This window comes from Cuculus canorus, chromosome 1, assembly GCF_017976375.1.
Source record: "Cuculus canorus isolate bCucCan1 chromosome 1, bCucCan1.pri, whole genome shotgun sequence".
NCBI classification, from domain to species: domain Eukaryota; kingdom Metazoa; phylum Chordata; class Aves; order Cuculiformes; family Cuculidae; genus Cuculus; species Cuculus canorus.
In genome coordinates this window covers 3,383,647-3,396,286 of record NC_071401.1, presented here as the reverse complement: position 1 = coordinate 3,396,286, position 12,640 = coordinate 3,383,647, and the positions used below count along the sequence as shown (strand labels likewise).

The following is a 12,640-nucleotide window of genomic DNA, read 5'->3' as shown; positions in this document are numbered from 1 at the left end:
TTCAACCCTAGTCCACTCTCAGATGGCTCAATACATTCAGGCTTTTGGAAATCAATTTTTGGGTTAGCATTTTGCTTTACACCCTGTGACAAAATAATTGCAGACTCTCTGCTTCTTTTCTCGTTGTGTATTTTTCTACTGACTTGAAGAGTCTGTTCAGAATAGTGGACTGCCTTCTCACGTGTTCGTTTCCTTGTCTTATAACAGCAAAACACTCAGTTTTATGTATCTCTTCTTACACAAATCTAATACAAAAAGTTGTTTTCAGGAAAGCTGCATGGTTTAGGTTTTGCTATAATTACTTTTGTCCAGTTTTTCAAATATTCCTTGGAAATGCCTCAGGACAGCTCTGTAAAATGTAGCAAAGGGAAATTTTTTGACAGAGTTTTCATTATGAACTTCAAAGGACTTCAGAGAATCTGTGTAAAAAAAATTAAAGATAATAGAAAGTGAAAAATAATCATCCATCCCTACCTAATCAATCATTCTTTTAATGCAAGACAATTCTGTTTACTGTTACTTTGACTGCTGTAGATTAAATGTTTTGGAGAACAAAGGGCCCCATCTCCTTGGAGCATCATTCCATAGATTAACACTGTTCTGTGATTTTACTTTTGTGCCCAGCTAAATAATTATTTCTGTTCTACATTTATATCATTCAAATATTGTCCCTGAATACTTGGTCTTTAACACCAGTTAGGTGACCCATACCCACTGAGGCAACCTTGAAACTGCTTAGAAATAATTAGAGATCGTTCTCTCATAAAGTCTGATGCACTGATCACTCTTTTTGCAGTAACAGTTGGCTAGGAAATAAAATTCTCCTGTTTCAGAGGTAAAGATTTCAACATCTGAGGAGAAAGACTAGTGGTTTAAGGGCCCAACACACAATAAAAAACAGTTAGTTATATCTGGTAAAGGGCAATGGTATACAAATAACAATGGTATATAAGTGTTCTTCCTTTGGTACGAGAAAGATAATTTGAGAGAATCTGGAATTCACAGGAATCATAGAATCATAGAACAATTAGGGTTGGAAGGGGCATTAAAGATCATCCAGTTCCAACCCCCCTGCCCTGGGCAGGGACATCCCACTAGATCAGGCTGCCCAAGACCCCATCCAACCTGACCTTGAACACCACCAGGCATGGGGCAGCCACAACTTCCCTGGGCAACCTGTGCCAGTGCCTCACCACTCTTGTGGTGAAGAGATTCCTCCTTATGTCTGGTCTAGATTTGCTCCTCTCCAGTTTGTAGCCATTCCCGCTCATCCTGTCACTACAATCCTTTGTATGCAGTCCCTCCCCATTGCTGAATAAAAAAGCTTCAGCGCTGGTGATGGACAATGTAAAGAAGAATATGCAAACTGTCGAACATGTTGTCTATGCTTAATTGGTGTAACTGTATTTAGCACTGGCTGAGGTGGGCAGTAAGGTAGAAATAGCTTACATAACAAATTCCTCTCAGCTTTATTTGCTTTTGCTGTTTGTCATCGTAATACAGAAGTCTAAAATCATTTAAGTAACTAATTGAGCTTTTACAAGTTCAGCTTCATTGATTTTTGTCCTTTTCCTGTTTTGTCAACAAGGAAACATCCATGGCAGGGTAATTTATTCCAGAAAGTGTGTGCCAGTTTCTACCAGGAAACTGCCTGAGGTTTTCCATACAAGAATAGCCTCCATAAAACGGGAGGTAGACTCAGCCAAAACAGCACCAGGCTTGTGGACACACAATATGATACGAGTCTTAGCAGCAGCTGAGATTGGAGCCACCCAAAGGAGACAGAAATCTTCTTTAAGCTTTGAAGTGTAGTAGTGCATGTCTGCCACAATGCCTGATTTCTCCTATTATCCAGCTTGTAAGTCAAAATCACATCTGTCTGTCATTCTAGACACACAGATTCATTGCCTATCTGTAGCTGGCAGCTTGCCTCTCTCAGGCTGGTATCTCTCTCATTGATCGGTGGCTGTATTCCACTGATAAAGTAAATTAAGGAACATAAATTGTATGAACCGGTCACTTTACATGACCTGCTTTACTACTGATGAAAAAAAGATGTAAATATTCAAAACTATTTCCTGATATTTAACATTTCTGTGTTTGAGTACATCTCAAGCAGCAAATAATTCTGGAGGATAGATAGGAAGTCAATTTAAGAATTTCAGAAGGAAAATTTGTGTTAGTGTTCTAAAATTATACTTCTTTACAGAAACAAGGAATTGTAATGTCCTATTGTGTACTTTATAATGCTCTTTCTTATCAGCCAAGGCAATAATTATTAACAATTGAACTGTTAATGATCTATTCCAACCATTAAAAATTGCTGTTAAACTAGGGTAACTACTGAAATGTTGCAGAATTTATGTTAAAAATCATCAAGCTTATTAGATATTTTTATTGTCTGCTGAGCAGCAGAAAGGCAATTTTTCTAGCAGACAAAAGTAAGTTATTGCCAGTCTAAGTTATTGCAAAATAATCCAAAAGAGTGGTTTGCTTCTGCCCATTTCTTCCCACAACCTCTGTCAATATTCAGAGACTGCGTTTATACAACGATACAGTTTCAGAGCCCGCAGTAGGACAACAGATACCTAAACCACAGTGTTGGGGAGGAGAAAAAAAGTAGCCGTCTAAGCATGTTTACTTTCAGGGACAAGGAAGTTCTAACTTGTCTCTAAGTGGTGACTCACTAAGTTGGGACTATAAAAGTAAAGGTAACTGTTCTCTAAAACATCAGGGCTTCAGACTTCACAAATCCAACATGACACAATCAAGATTTTCAACTGCCTTCTTTTTCTTACTGGGTTTGTCATTTTGCCTGACAATCCCTATTCCCGTTGAAGATAGCCATGAATTCACAGAGAAAGACCTTCAGTTTGCAGAGGTACAGTAGAAAATAATTTATTTGCCTGCTTTATAAACAGTAAGTTGTGGAGTTAAACTGTTTGGAAACTAGGCTTATTACTTCTTTTCCCCTTCCTAGCGCTATCTCAGGACTCACTATGATCTCCGTCCAAATCCTGCTGGCATTATGAGGAAAAGTGCCAACACAGTGGCATCTAAACTTCGAGAAATGCAAGCTTTTTTTGGCTTGGAGGTGACAGGAAAATTAGATGAAGAAACGTATGAGTTGATGCAAAAACCAAGATGTGGTGTTCCAGATGTGGGGGAATATAACTTTTTTCCTAGAAAACTCAAATGGTCAAAAACTAATTTGACGTACAGGTAAATGGATGGCATTTTCCATGTTATTGTTCCTTCTTTCCAGGTATTTTGTCCAATAGTTTCCTCAGTATATGAGGCTGATGGGAGAAGCGTGCATTTGAGTCTGAAAAAAATAGTATTGTGGTTTAAAATCCTTACAGCTCCACTTTCAGAAAGGTCTCCAGGCCCACCTTACAGCCCAAGGAAGCAAATATGACTTTTTTACATTGCACTTGGTCATGTAGGAAAGTTGGTGTGGTGTAAGCTCCTTACTCCTCATCTGGCCTCCATGTAGCCACTCCAGGCACATCCATGGTGCCAAATGAAAGAGCAATAAGGACTATGATCATGCACCTCACCACTGATCCACACAGTTTTTAATCTTTAGGTTATTCCTTAGCTCTGTGTTGAACCTGGTTTGGTGTCTGCTTCACCTAGGTCTTGTCCTGGGCAAATCTGCTGGAAAGGGGATTATCCCAAAGCAGTCTAGATGCAAACCAACCTGTGCAATGTGGCCATAGAACAGGGACTGATCCTTGTCCCTCTTCCATTTCACAGTCCAGATTTAGATATCTGTGCCTGGTCAGACACGAAAGCACCATGACCTCGGGGAGTTTTCCTTGGGAAACTATGGTGATGAAAAGTCACATGGTAGCTCCTTGTCCCTTAATAACACAAGGTTATGAACAGATGTTTTGACCAACTGAAACGTGAGTCTCTTTAACAGGTTCCAAAAATGAAATCACTAGACTATTTCCAAGATATCAGTTCAGTATCTGGTGATAAATATTACTGTAATGTGGATAATTCTAGGCTACAAAATGCTCTTTGGATCATGTTTTTCTCCACGAGGAAGTGAGGGTCATGATATATTTCATATGGCATTACAAATTTTAAGTTACTGATATGATTTACCTTAGTAGAGAATATATCTGTCATTTGCTAAATCTTCCAGAGTATAAAAAAAATTACAGAAAGCTGTTGGATCATGTCAGATGCCTCTGAATGACTTAAATCAGAATGGAAATGGCTCTTTTTATGTTTTTAAATACTATATGCAGCTACCCATCTATCTAAAAAGATAAGAACATAAGGAGGAAACAAGCAAAATCCTTTTAATGAGATGTACAGTCAGATGAAATTATATTACATATTTTCTTCAAGTCACACAATTTAAATGGAGCTATTAATCTGTTTAATAGAATTATGAACTACACTTCAGATCTGAGACGTGCTGAAGTAGACAGAGCTTTCAAAAAAGCATTCAAAGTTTGGTCTGACGTGACACCACTGAACTTCACAAGAATACGAAGTGGCATAGCTGATATCATGATTTCCTTTGGAACTAAAGGTAATTCAGAACCAATCATTTTTATGTTTCAGCTACATTGCCACTAATAAAATGGGATAATTGATTTCATTATTTTTAATATTGTTTTCTAGAGCATGGTGACTTTTACCCCTTTGATGGACCCTCTGGATTACTGGCTCATGCTTTCCCTCCTGGTCCAGACTACGGAGGAGATGCCCATTTCGACGATGATGAAGCTTGGTCAGATGATTCTAGAGGTAACAGTAGTTTCTGAGATTATTTGAAATTATGGCAGACGGATAATTTCATCGTGGTTGATATCAGTTTTCTTTGACTGTTGGATGTTTATGAGTCATTATGTTTACTGTCTACTCATAGGAAGCTGAGTTTACTCTCCAGTCATAAGTGGAAGTATAGCATACACCTAGCATAAGTTTTCAGATAGGCACCTCCTAAGTGCAATGATTTAAAAATGCAACAAACAAGGTATTTTGTGAGCTTGGCATTCCACTGAGCTGAAGGGCAGCAAGTTCCGATCATGGACTGATGGGAATTACCTTACTGAAGCCTATAGAAAATACATACAATTAACTCAGCTGCAAATCAGCCACTTCAATCTAATTTGGAAATTCTTCGTTTTGCCTGTTCAGGACAGAGCTTTAATAGAACAAAACACCATTTTTTTTCAACACTGTGTTACTTCATACTCCTGGCATTCAAGTTAGTCTCTGCAATACTGTACACAGTATGCATTCTTTACCAGAAGTGAATTCCCAACAAAAATGTTCTTGGCTTCAGTAGGACTAAGACTTTACGCTAGAGCTTTGCAGTGTTACTAAATCTAAATCTAAATCTAAATCTGCCTTCAGAACAACACTGTTAAATATGATTTACATTAAGCATCAGCTATGAGATACTTAATCATTAGGCTCTCATTAAAACAAAACTCTTGGTGGTTTGAAAAAGACAAGCAATTATACATAATTTTACTGTTAATCCATTTGTCTTCTTCATCATTCTGTGTGTTAAAGCACAATGTTAAGGTTAGCAAGTCCACTTTAGTGATACGAGGAGCTATATACTCATTTTCACTGTGGTTTGTTATAGGATATAACTTGTTTCTTGTTGCTGCCCATGAATTTGGTCATTCACTGGGACTTGAACACTCTAGAGACCCTGGAGCTCTGATGTTTCCAATTTACACATACACTGGAAAAACTGGTTTTGTGCTTCCTGATGATGATGTGCAAGGGATCCAAGAGCTTTATGGTAAGACTGTATACTACATGATATAGATTTCCTGTGTCATTGTAACCTGTTACAGGTGCACCACAGAGTTACTAAAGACCTGCAGGAGCAATAGTCATGACTGATTAAGACCAATTCACTGGATCCTTGGCAACCAGATTTCAGGAAGAGAAGATGCTTAGATATAATAGTTCAGAGGAAAACCAAAAAGGAATTAACACTGCAGAGGACAGTTGGTCACTGTGCTATCTCCTTTAGTGGTGGGGGTGGGCAGGAGAATCTTTATAATATTGACGTGCCTCAAAAGAGATGGTAAAAGAGAGTGTCTACCGGGAGAAACAGAAGTATCTGTGTTTCATCATAGAAAAAATAAAAGTTTTGAGGGAACTTCAACATTTGGGATGAAGAAATAACTGCATTTAACATCTTTGCAGCTGAGCTGAACTGCAGAGTCCGTGAATGTATTTGGGTAAAGGACAGAAAGAGAGAACAAATTTTCCCCAGTATTAGTTTGCCCATTATGCTTGTATTCATCATGCTGTTTGGGAACTCTTTCATGTCTTATTCAATATCACGATTCACAGAAAAGAAATGAACATTGTCAAATTCAGATCACATGATATGATTCCAGGTGCTGGAGACAAAGATCCAAACCCGAAACATCCCAAAACGCCGGAAAAATGTGATCCAGAATTATCACTTGATGCAATAACAGAACTTCGTGGAGAGATGCTGGTCTTCAAGGACAGGTAATGAAAATGCCATATTATGGATGGTGGGTACCAGATAAAATTTAAGCAAGCAAAATCACTTTTTTTACTAAAAAATTGAGTAATTATAAATTTAAGCAATCACAAATCACTGTACATGCCTCTAAGAAACTACATAATATATCTTTTCAAGCAGGATTTATAGTACAATTACAGACTTCACTGCTGAGGAGTACGAAATGAAGATGATATGGCTGAAGACTAAAGCCATTTGTTGACATTTGTAATTTCACAGGAATTTCTTAAACATGCACAAAACTAGTAACATTTATTTAAATTTACTACATTCGGAAGCCTTACATGGCCAAACATTCAGGTTTGTTGTTGCATGAGATGTGTGAGTGACAGAAATTATCTGCAGATAGGTGATACGAGAAAATTAAAGGTCTACAAGAGACTCTATCTTGAAAATTCTGTGTTATGAAAAAAAATTAATTCTCTATTAACTACTTTTTCCATATAACACATCAAAGATACTGCTATCCTGTAACACGTCAAGAAAAATACAATAACTTTTCTTTTTCTGAACTAGGTTTTTCTGGCGACTGCATCCTCAGATGGTTGAGGCAGAACTGGTGTTACTTAAGTCCTTTTGGCCAGAGCTTCCAAACAAAATAGATGCAGCTTATGAAAACCCGATCAAAGATCTCGTGTTCATGTTTAAAGGTGAGCTTTCAATTTTGTTGTTTGGCATAAAACATACTTAATTTGTTCTGTGAGTGATGTAAACGTAACTAATAGAAGAACAAAACATCCTGGTTTTCTTCCTCAAAAACAAAATCTGTTGATTTCACCCCATGCAAATCTATAAAATTTTCAGTGAATTATGAGATATACAATTAAGCTCAGATACTTAGGATCATAGTTAGCATAAATAGTGTAATACCTGCTGATTATGACCTAAGAATTTGTTAGTTGTAAAAATAGGGACCACATCATCCTCATTTTATTCTGCTCTCAAAGCTGAGCCTTTATAAAAAAACTCATCCACCCTTTGTTCTTATTTTCAGGAAAGAAAGTCTGGGCTCTGAATGGCTACGACATAGTTGAAGACTTTCCTAAAAAGATATATGAAATGGGGTTCCCAAAAGCAATGAAAAGAATAGATGCAGCTGTCCATATTAAAGACACTGGCAAGACTCTCTTTTTTAGTGGAAATAAGTACTGGAGGTAAGCCAGAGACAGGCTGGTGTGCCCCTAGTCATAACCTGTCCAGAAGTATCAAATGATTAGCAAATTGTTTCAAACCAGGTACTTGATTGTGGCTCACACGTTTCCAGTCTGTCATTTTCATTGGTGCTATAGCTGTGCAGAATATGTCATAAAGGTGTATGCAAGGCTTTTATAAACTTATGGGCAAAGCTTTTAAAAGCTGAAGGTGTGAGAGAAAGGAAAAGAGAAAAAAGTAAGAGAGAGATTGTAATGTGATTGTGTCTCCCAGACAAAATACCCATCCTGCTTCCTTGATTTGCTTGAATGAAACAAGATGGTATCAGTGATGTGAGAGTAAGAAATCTGTCCCGTTCTGGGATGGCTTGGTTCTGCTTTCCATGAGTAGGGCTTACAGCCTTGTCTGATGCATAATTAGCACATTATATATAGAATAGTGTGGCCAGCAGGGCTAAGGAAGTGATCCTTAGCAACAAAGCTGATGAAGAGTTTAGAACACAAGACTTATGAGGAGCAGCCGAGAGAGTTGAGATTGTTTGGTCTGGAGAAAATGAGACTGAGGGGAGACTTTATCATTGTCTACAACTACCTAAAAGGAGGTTGTAGCAAGGTGGCCACTGGTCTCTTCTCCCTGGCAGCCAGTGACAGGCCAAGGGAAAATGACCTTGAGATGCCCCAGGGGAGATACAGGCTGAATATTAGGAGGAATTTCTCTACTGAAAGGATTGTCAAATGTTGGAACAGGCTGCTGAGAGAAACAGTTGAGTCACCATCCTGGGGGTGTTTAAAAGACAAGTAGACGTTGTACTTGGGGACATAGTCTAGTGATGGACTTAGCGGTTCTGGATCGATGGCTGGACTCCGTGATCTTAAAGGTCTTTTCCAACCAACACCATTCTGTCTGATTCTGTGTGATTGCTACCCCTTCCCAGTACCTCTGGGTCAACCAGCTGAAGGATAGGCTTGGAATACCAATACATCCAGGTACAATCATCTCCACATAATACACACTTTATAGATCAGTTCTGAAAATGTAGCTTTATTAGTTTTGTGCTTATTGAGCTTATTCTTCTGGTAGAAGAGTATCCTGGTGGTTGTCCTGAGTTTCATTACTGCACTAAGCATAAATTACCCAAAAGCTGCTGGCTACTTTTGACATGGGTAATTTCAAAGCATATAAAGGGCATAGACCAAACTCTCAGGCTGCTTAAATCCTCTGAATTTTTATTTTCTTTTGTGTTTAATACAGTTATGATGAAGAGGCAGAGGTTATGGAAGCAGGCTACCCCAGGTTCATAGAGGAAGAATTCGCAGGAGTTGGCGACAGAGTGGATGCAGTCTATGAAAGAAATGGTACGTAGTCTGATAATTCAACTTCATTACAACTCGTTGAAACTTGAGATTTGTGTCCTGTGGGAAATGCTGTCATTTGTGATTTTGATTTTTTTAAATCAACACTTCTGTTATCTACTGAATCAAGTTTCTGATCTAAATTGTCCTCTGGCCAAGGTGCTCTTACAAAATATCTACACATGTATTTGAGGAGCCAAAAGAGACCTGCCTCCTTGCATAGGGAGCCTGAAGTGATCTGGTATAGCAGCATTATAATATGTCCATTCCTTCAAATAGAGCCCATTTCTATCCGTTTCTTCCAAATACAGGAAAAACCTGTATTTGTTTAAGCAAGTCCTGTAGAGTAACAAACCGCAGAACTTGACAGTAGATTAAAATATTATTTATTTTAAAACACCAATACAGGTCTGGTAAATGGAATGAAGGCCTTTGAAAATTCAGCTCAGTATTCTAAATACTAAAATATTGCATTTAAAAGGGTTATTAAAAATGAAAAAGAAAAGATAATATTTATTTGAAGGATCATTTTAATATGACAACACAATTTCCTCAGGCTTAACTAATTTTAAAATTCCTTTTCCTTAGGTTATCTCTACTTCTTCAATGGACCACTGCAATTTGAATATAGCATCTGGAGCAAAAGAATTGTCCGTGTCCTGCATACTAATTCCCTGTTTTGGTGCTAATTACAGTTGAGTGCCATGTCATAAGCTGCAGAGCAGCTTGTAGTACGTGGAAATAATAAGATGGGCATAGAGATTTATTAGACGACAGCAAGGTTCTGTGAATAAGCACCCGCTACTGGCCACCAAATGTATACTGTATATATGGAACAATATAGCTGTACGTCAGTCTGGAACTGAATTAACTTAATAGGAAAGAGGAAGAGACATTATTAACATTTCAAAGGGCATTACACCATTAAAAGTTTGTGCTGGATACATCCTACATGATCATGAGCACTAGGAATTCCTAGTAAAATGAGTATATCTAGCAACTTTCAAGGATCTCCTAGCATGTCCCAAAAAATAGAGCTGATATATGCAGGAGAGTTAAATTTTTAAACTAATCCTTCAGGTCTTTGTACAGTTCCTGCTAATGTACTGGAAATTCAGGTATGTGATGAATAAGTCAGGACTTCACGGTGACTCCCTGAGCAGGATAGTACCAGGCTGTAACACTGAACATAGAGAATTCAAAGGTATTTGAATGTATCCTCATTTGAATGGGATTGTCCCACTGGAAACAGATGCCCTGTCATTGCTGAAATATGCAGAAGGTATAGAAGCAGCGAGGTGTCATTCCAAAGCAGATGAAAAAAGGCAAGAGAAGGGAAGAGCATTCCCTGAAGAAATGATTAGCCTGTAGGACACTGGGGAAACCAGAAAGAAGTAGCAACAACACGAGAATCACACAGGTTGAAATCTTGCATAAAGCTACATCTGGTAACACAGCCCACGTTTTCAGTTGGTCTAAACTGAATTAGTTCAGGTGACATCTATAGAGATTTTGTCTAGTTGTACCAGAGAGAACCTGAACATTCAAATAAAAATATTCACAATAATACCTTTTTTCATGTTAGCCAGTCTTTTAATATCAATATCAGGTGTGTCAGTACCATGTAAGTTTTTGGTTTATTTTTTATCAATGCAAATGCTGCGGGACTGTGATTATTTTTCAGTTGAAAAAATAATGTTAAATAAACTGGAGGAATAAAATGACATTGTGGAAATACTTAAAATTTCCTGTGCTGCCTGTCATAAAAGCAAGAGAGCTATCAGATAAAAGAAATCACGAACCCTAACCTGTGCATTTAATTCATTAAAATTTTCACATCTATGAAAAATATGTTTTGCTTTTTTTTTTCCTTCTGAGGAAATGTATTTTATAGGAAAGAGCAGGTGAGAGAAAAGCGGAAAGAGAGGATAAAGGAAAAAACTCTCAAATCTGCAGAATAAGAACTCATTTGGATTAAGTCCTTATCATTATGGAAAGTATGAGAAATTATTAAGAAATACACTGAAATTCAGTTCCACTCTTATTTGAATACTAAACATCAATAACTAATTGAAACTGCACTGTCCTATTCTGCCTCCTCAAAACTAACCTCTAAGTCAATCAATTAGCCAGGCCTGCCAAGAAAAGCCCATCAACAATGAATACCTTTCAAAAGGAATAAAATACCAGGCTTACTCACCAGTGGGTAAGGTGAGATTAATACTGTAACTTCCATGACATAGGAGGTCAGCCCAGTTAACTTAACAGACTCAGTGGTCTCTTCTGACTGCAAAACTGTGAATTAATGAATAGTGATAAAACTGTCAGGGAAAAAAGCCAGTACAATTCTCCATGGATAATAAAAGAAAACGGTATATTTATATATAAAAATCATCTTTTAACAGTTACGGTGTGCCTGATAAAATAATTCTTGATATCGGGTTGCAGTTTAGCTTAATTATTCAGAATTGTTGAATCACAGAATTAGGTTGGAAAAGACCTTTAAGATCATGGAGTCCAACCCTAAACCTTACACTGCCAAGTCTGCCACTAAATCATGTCCCAAAGCACCACATCTACACATCTTTTAAACATCTCCAGGGTTGGTGACTCAACCACTTCCCTGGGCAGCCTCTGCCACTGCTTGACAACCCTTTCAGTGAAGTAATATTTCCTAATATCTGGCTTAAACCTCCCCTGGCACAGCTTGAGGCTATTTCCTCACATCCTATTGCTTATTGCCCGGGAGAAGAGACCAACACCTGCCTCTCTACAACCTAGGTAAAACCTAGGTAGTTGTAAAGAACAATAAATTCTCCCTTCAGATTCCTTTTCTTCAAACTAAACAACCCCAGTTTCTTCAGCCACTCCTTGTAACATTTGTGCTACAGACCCTTTACCATTTTTTTTGCCCTTCTCTGGACACGCTCCAGCATCTCGATATCCTTTGTGTAGTGAGGGACTCAAAACTGAACAAAATATTTGAAGTGCAGTCTCACCAATGCTGAGTACAGGGAGTACAGGCGCACAGTCACTTCCCTGGTCCTGCTGGCCTCAAAGTTTCTGATACAAGCCAGGATGCTGTTGGCCTGGGCACACTGCTGGCTCATTTTCACCCAGCTATGGACCAACAACTCCAGGTTTTTTTCTTCTGGGCAGATTTCCAGCCATTTCCCCCTGTTGTGTTGCATGGGGTCGTTGGTGCCCAAGTGCAGGACCCAGCACCAAACCCTGTTGAACCCCACACAGTTCGCTTCAGCACATCGATTCATCCTGTCCAGATCCAACTGCATTGCCTGCCTTCCCTCAAGCCAATCAACACTCCCACACAACTTGGTGTCATCTGGAAACTTATTGAGGATGCACTCAATCCCCATGTCCAGATCATTGATAAAGATACTGAACAGAACCGCCCTCAACACTGAGACCTGGAGAGCACTGCTTGTGATTGGCTGTCAACTGGATTTAACTCCATTCACCACAATCCTTTGAGCCTGGCCATCCAGATGTGTTTTCACCTGGCTAAGAGTACGTCCATCCAAGCCATAAGCAGCCAGTTTTTTTTTCAGGAGAAAGCTATGTGAAACAA

At 38.5% G+C, this 12,640-nt stretch overlaps 1 protein-coding gene across 1 annotated transcript; it reads left to right on the top strand.

The window, feature by feature from the left end:
- Positions 1–2,720: 2,720 nt before the first annotated feature.
- LOC104064702 (collagenase 3) lies at positions 2,721–10,880 on the top strand. Its single transcript, XM_009567061.2, has 10 exons — positions 2,721–2,881; positions 2,981–3,222; positions 4,404–4,552; positions 4,645–4,770; positions 5,621–5,782; positions 6,393–6,510; positions 7,064–7,197; positions 7,542–7,701; positions 8,951–9,054; positions 9,640–10,880. Exons 1-10 carry the CDS (start codon positions 2,759–2,761, stop codon positions 9,738–9,740), a joined length of 1,419 nt encoding a protein of 472 aa, XP_009565356.2. The 5' UTR covers positions 2,721–2,758; the 3' UTR covers positions 9,741–10,880.
- The last annotated feature ends 1,760 nt before the right edge of the window (positions 10,881–12,640 follow it).

Coding starts and splice junctions, on each gene's coding strand:
- LOC104064702 (XM_009567061.2), top strand. CDS start 2,759: ATGACACAATCAAGATTTTCAACTGCCTTCTTTTTCTTACTGGGTTTG. Junction 4,771..5,620: donor TTGGTCAGATGATTCTAGAG/GTAACAGTAGTT, acceptor GGTTTGTTATAG/GATATAACTTGTTTCTTGTT. Junction 6,511..7,063: donor ATGCTGGTCTTCAAGGACAG/GTAATGAAAATG, acceptor TTTCTGAACTAG/GTTTTTCTGGCGACTGCATC.